The sequence below is a fragment of the Ursus americanus genome, chromosome 18, assembly GCF_024610735.1.
Source record: "Ursus americanus isolate L20-20 chromosome 18, mUrsAme1.1.p, whole genome shotgun sequence".
In the NCBI taxonomy this organism is placed as follows: domain Eukaryota; kingdom Metazoa; phylum Chordata; class Mammalia; order Carnivora; family Ursidae; genus Ursus; species Ursus americanus.
Window position 1 is genome coordinate 34,795,567 of NC_142144.1, and position 6,391 is coordinate 34,801,957.

At 45.1% G+C, this 6,391-nt stretch overlaps 1 protein-coding gene and 1 pseudogene across 1 annotated transcript; both read left to right on the top strand.

Annotated features, from left to right (window-relative positions):
- Positions 1–1,880: 1,880 nt before the first annotated feature.
- LOC123781188 (olfactory receptor 2S2-like) lies at positions 1,881–2,840 on the top strand. Its single transcript, XM_045780585.2, has one exon. The coding sequence runs from the start codon at positions 1,881–1,883 to the stop codon at positions 2,838–2,840; it is 960 nt and encodes a 319-aa protein (XP_045636541.1).
- A 1,802-nt stretch (positions 2,841–4,642) lies between these two features.
- On the top strand, positions 4,643–5,537 carry LOC123781200 (olfactory receptor 13C7-like; annotated as a pseudogene).
- The last annotated feature ends 854 nt before the right edge of the window (positions 5,538–6,391 follow it).

Genomic DNA, 6,391 nt, shown 5'->3' on the forward strand with positions numbered 1-6,391 from the left:
CACCCTCATGAGCTGAATTCAGGGATAAGGGAAGGGTCATAGGCTCGCACAGAAAATACAATGAAACCCATGGTGGCATTACGGGGGAGACCTCTCCTGGCTTAGATCAATGCTTTTCTGCTGGGCATAACCTGTACCCCCTTCTCCTCCCAGAACCATTTGGCAATGTCTGGAGACATATTTGGTGGTTACAACTCAAGGAGCAAGTGCTACTGGCAGCAGGTGGGCAGAGGCAGGGATGGTGCTAAACATTCTTTGATGCACAGGGCAGCCCCGCACAACAAAGAATTCTCCACCCCCAAGGTCACTGGTGCCAAGGCTGACAGAGTCTGGGTTCAATTTAGAGCAGGAGTTACTCTGCCTGACAAGGTACCTGACATAAACTCTGAACGTGACGGAAGCAAGAGCGCGCTGCACGATGAGACAGATCAGAGAAATGCAGAGCTGGTACTGGAGACAGACTCTCCTAAACATCTGTGCAGGAAAGTGAGGCAGCCATTGGGTGGAAAGAACTCAGATTTGGGGCCTGTGATCCAACCCCAGCTCTGTCCTTCAATCTTAAGAACCAAATCTTTGGCTCCACTGAGCTTTGGTTACTTTTATCTATAAAACTTGAATGATGATATTTTCTCCGTGGGGTGTTTCAAAGAAAATGGCACAGAATAGATGCTCCTTAATACTAACCATTTATCCTCTACCGTCCACGCACTCCTACACACACACACACACACACACACACACACACACACACACACATGCACGAGCACACATGCATGTACACACACCACTGCATTAAGAATGTGCTACAGATGTGTAACAAATGAGAATTCTGAATGTAGAGTCTGGGCAACTGTAGCTGAGACACTGGAAATCCTCTCCACAAAGGCATGTAAGTCTCCCGTAAGCTAGCTGCTTGTGTGGCACACAATAATGGAGCCAGAGAGCCAGAATATTATGTAAAATAAAAGATAAACATAAGAGGAGAAAGAAAAAACAGTCCTTATTCACCCCTGGCTATCATTTCACCAATATTCTAATGAGCTGGAATTAAATGTTAATGCCATGTATCCTGATGTCTGATAACTAGAGTCAGCCTGGTTATTAAGAATTGAGTTAACTGGTCAGTAAGCTGCGTGGCTGTCATCCACAGTGTGGGTCCACTCACTCCAATAACTCCTTCTGTGGACTTCATAACGTTCTTCCCCACGGGGGAACCTCCCTCACACATTGCGTTTAATATGTATGAAAACAGGCAGATCCCAATTCTGACAACAGTCAGGTCTGTGCTGCTGAGGGTGGGCAGACTAAGGACGTGTCCCTCATACGTTGAACGTTCACCTAGGCTATGCTGCCTGCATGTGGATTAACACTTTTAAACAGGTACCTTCCAAATGTACTCAAAGTCTAAAGAGCCTTGAAACGTTGGTAGTTTCAAGGATCAGCTTGGGGATTCTCCTCTCTGAGAATCTAAGAAAGCCCAGACTAAATGAAATTTCTATGCATTTACATCAAAAAGAAATAATTTACAGCATTTTCCCATGCTCATCATAAAGCACAGTAAAAGCCCTCCTTGACTGGGGATTAGCTCTGATGGGCTAGTTCCTGTCTCTTTCTCCACCTTGCTCAGAAGACTTGGACAGGTCACTTCCCCGCTCTGGACCTCAGTGCAATATCTGTAAGCTCTGTTGTAGCCCTGACCTTCTCTCATCGAACAGCTAAGCAGACTCCCACCTACTGCCTCTTTCAGTCACTTATCTCTTATACACATATGCTCTCCTAGTATGTAGCTCGGAGTGACGGTATACCAGATGGCTGAGACTCTTCTCAAAAATACCTGCCATCCTGCCTTTGTACTTTGCTGATGACAGAACCGATAGCACATGGAAAAAGCCAATTGGTCCTCCCCTGTGGAAGGGTTCATTATCCTGGGACTCTCAGCCTACCCGAGGCTGGAGAAAATATTCTTTGTGCTCATCCTCCTGATGTACCTGGTGATCCTGCTGGGCAACGGCGTCCTCATCCTGGTGACCGTCCTTGACCCCCGCCTGCACACGCCCATGTACTTCTTCCTGGGGAACCTCTCCTTCCTGGACATCTGCTACACAACCTCTTCAGTCCCTCTAATCCTGGATGGCTTCCTCACTCCCAGGAAAACCATCTCCTTCTCAGCCTGTGCCGTGCAGATGTTTCTGTCCTTTGCCATGGGAGCCACAGAGTGTGTGCTTCTGGGCATGATGGCGTTTGATCGCTATGTGGCCATCTGTAACCCCCTGAGGTACCCTGTGGTCATGAGCAAGGCTGCCTATGTGCCCATGGCTGTCAGCTCCTGGGCTCTTGGTGGGACTGCCTCTGTGGTACACACATCCTTGACAATTCAGCTGCCTTTCTGTGGGGACAATATCGTCAACCACCTTGCCTGTGAGCTCTTGGCTGTCTTGAAGTTGGCCTGCAGTGACATCTCCATCAATGTCATCAGCATGGGGGTGGCCAATGTGATCTTCCTGGGGGTCCCAATTCTGATCATCTCTATCTCTTATATGTTCATCATTGCTACCATCCTGAGGATCCCCTCAGCTGACGGGAGGAAGAAGGCCTTCTCCACCTGCTCTGCCCACTTCACTGTGGTGGTCATCTTCTATGGGACCTTATTTTTCATGTATACAAAGCCCAAGTCTAAGGATGCCCTGGGGGCAGACAAAGAAGACCTTTTAGACAAGCTCATCCCCCTCTTCTATGGGGTGGTGACCCCCATGCTCAACCCCATCATCTACAGCCTCAGGAACAAGGATGTGAAGGCTGCTGTGAGGAACCTGGTGCCTCAGAAATGTTTCACTCATTGATGGAGGGCTTCTCTGTGGATCACCATATGGGAGAAAGACTTTTGATCATTATAGCTGCTATTCAAAAGACAAGTCAAGTTATTCAAAATGCTCTCTTGCCCTTCTGTCCATTTTCAGGGAGTGTGTAACTTTTCAAGGTATATCTTCTGAGTTTTGGCCATAGATCTGAGAGTTTTGACAGGTCCCGGACAATAAATCTCTAATTGAATACACAAAGACATTCTGAACACATGCTAGACCTGAGGAGAGAAGAACCATGACAGCACGCTGAATGGCCTGTGCTATGTCGAAGCTACACAGTCAGTACACAGAGGAGAGAGGGCGCTCCCAGCACCGTGGCCATCCCTCTTGGATTCCCCAGGAGAGTCACGGGAACAAGGAGGAAGTGGAAATGTTCATTTTGGACTTTTTTATTAAATTCAGTTTGCCCAAAGTACTAAGAAGAGACAAAGACAAGTTCTCCACGTAGAGAGCTTTTAGTTGGGAACAATCTATTCCGATACACTAAACTGAGGCTATTTTTTCTCAATGCACTTCACATTATGAAACATGCTAGTAAGTTAACTGCAAAAAGAGTATAGAGCTTGAATTTGATACTCATCATTTACAGGAATTCCCACGAGAAAAGCTAGTATTTGTTGAGATAATAACTCACATTCTGAAAAAAGAAAGGTGATAGAGAAATAGACAGACAGAGGCTAAACATATTTGAAGACTTTGGGGGCTAGCATTTGACATGTTTCTTTGTTCCAGGACTTCTCAACGTCTTTCATATGCTACTGTACCCTGTGACTGTCCAAGACATGGAGACTCGGGAGCACTTCCTGAGACTCCGTAGCTCAGCAGGACAAAAACTGGGAAGCATTTCCTTCCCTGTGACCTTGGGTGGGCTGCTTAACCTTTCCCAGTCTATTTCTTCATATTTTACACCTAACCACTTGATTTTACACGAATTAGTTACTATAGATAAGTACTGTATAAATGGCAGCACAATGGAACGATGTGATACTAGTAGTGGTGGTATCATGAATGCTGCACAGTGCTGTGCGCCGTGTGGAACAGAGTAAGACATGGTCCCTATATAGAGCAATAGACACACAAGGTAAATGAGAGACTCAGAGATGTTAGCAGATGAATAGGAGCATTTTATGGCAAATTATGAAATGCTTTGATTATTGGCTGACTTATTTAAAAAAGAGAATTTAGAAAGTGAAACAATTTTGAGAATAGATATTGGAAGGTTGTGCTACAGGTGGTATTTACATTTTCATATATTTATTAAGAATGAATTGCCTAAGGATGCATATTTTGTTAATAAAATTTCACATCCTTATGTTAGTCCTGTTCCTGATTTCTACTTACCCCAGTAGGGGAACAATCTCGCTATTGCAAGTACACAAATGACATCTAGTGGCCATTTAAACAAACTTTAGACACTTAGTGGAGCCATGCAATATCATTTTTAGAAGAGGCTTCGGGGGGTTTTCTTGTTCAACCCTATGTACAGGACGCATGCAGTTCTTCTCCAATGTCCTTGACCCGATTCAACCAGCATTTTCTTGGACTTCCCCAGTGACAAAGAATTCAGTAATTCCAGATTTCAGCTTTTTTGTTCAGCTCTTGCAAATTCTTCTTCAAATTATGCTTAACTATACTCCCTAGTAGCTTCTACCTTCACTCCTATTGGGTTTAGTGCCTCTTCATGAGATGTATCCAATCTCTTTCCTTCTGGAATATGAAGCTACTTTGGTCTCTTAAGTCACCTGCATTACAAACAACCCCAGTGCTTCCTCCTATGCCAAATGGTCTTTGTGCTTATCCTCATGATCTATCTAGTGCTCCTGCTGGGCAGCGGGGTCCTCATCCTGGTGACTGTGTGTCTACTTCCACCCGCACATGTTCATGTACTTCTTCCCTGGGAATCCCTCCTTCCTGGAGATCTGCTACACAACCTGCTCAGTCACCCTCATTCTCAACAGCTTCCTAACCTCCGTGAAAACCATACCCTCCTCTGCCTGTGCTGTACAGATGTTTCTCTTATTTGCCATGGGAGCCACAGAGTGTGTGCTTCTAGGCCATCTGTAGATCAAATGATGGCATTTGATCGCTATCTGGCCATCTGTAACCGTCTCAGGTACCCAGTGGTCATGAGCGCAGCTGCCTATGTGCCAATGGCTGTCAGCTCCTGGGCAGCTGGAAGCATGACTGCCATGGTGCAAACATCTTTAGTGATATGATTACCCTCCTGTGAGGACAAGGTCATCAATCACTTTACCTGTGAGATCCTGGCTGTCCTGAAGTTGCCTGGGCTGACACCTCCATCAATGTGATCAGTATGGTCGTGGCCAATGTGATCTTCCTGGGCATTCCAGCTCACTACACTTTCATCTCCTATGTGTTTATCATTGCTACCATCCTGAGGGTCCCCTCAGCTGAGTGGAGAAAAAGGCCTTCTCCACCTGCTCCGCCTACCTCACATTCGTGGTCATCTTCTACAGAACGATGCTCTTTGTGTATGGAAAGCCCAAATCCAGAGACCCCCTGGGGGCAGACAAGCAGGATGTTTCAGTCAAGCTCACCTCCCTGTTCTATGGAGTGGTCACCCCCATGCTCAACCCCATCATCTACAGCCTCAGGAACAAGGACGTGAAGGTTGCTGTGAGAAACCTGGTACTTCGCAACCACTTCATCCAGTGATGGTGCGGGGTCCTGAGAGATCTCTATTCCCTAGTTTCTCTCACGTGAGGGTCTCAGAGGATAAGATAAAGGGCCAATTTCATCAAAGATGCATGGCAAATCTGATCACATGGAAGGCTTTATGTGAATAGGAAGCATTTAATGGGACATCTCTGCCCTGTTCTAGAAGCACTTCTGCAAAAGTATATACCACTGGTCAAGCCTTAGAGTTGTCTATCTTTGGGATGCATACTGAACTAATTGATGTCCAGGAAAAATAACACTTCAAGTTTTATTTTTAACTTACAAAAAGTGCTAGTCTATAGATATGTAATTCAATCACTCCTTGACCTCTATCTTTGAACATATTTGGATGGGTCCTTCATTCATGTTACCTTTCAACATGTCCTATTCCATATTAAACAATAGTAATATTTTTATCTTTATCCTCATTGTTTCTTTCTCTTTATTTTCATATTAATTCCTAAAACTGTTTTTTGAATTGTTCTCTATCTATGTCTCCATAATTAACCTCTTTTCCTGTCCTCAATCATGGTCCCCACCAGAAAATCATTCACACCTTTGGAGCAGAGAGGAGAGTGAGTAGGTTGTGGCAAAACTGATGTAAGGGTCAAACACTCAGGCCTTTTTTCTTTCCCGTTTTTGAAGATGTTATTCACCCCTGGCTTCTGTCCCTGGATAGCTGAGGCTTCCCATAGGTCATCAGAGTGATGTGGAAGCTGAGATGTATTTAAGAGAATCAAATGAATTCTCTTAACTTCCTGACCTGGCTTGACCAAGCATGTAGCCAAGTGGTGACTGTCAGTTGATTTTCTACCTAAGAATACCCAACCTTACATGGCAGTCAGAGGGAG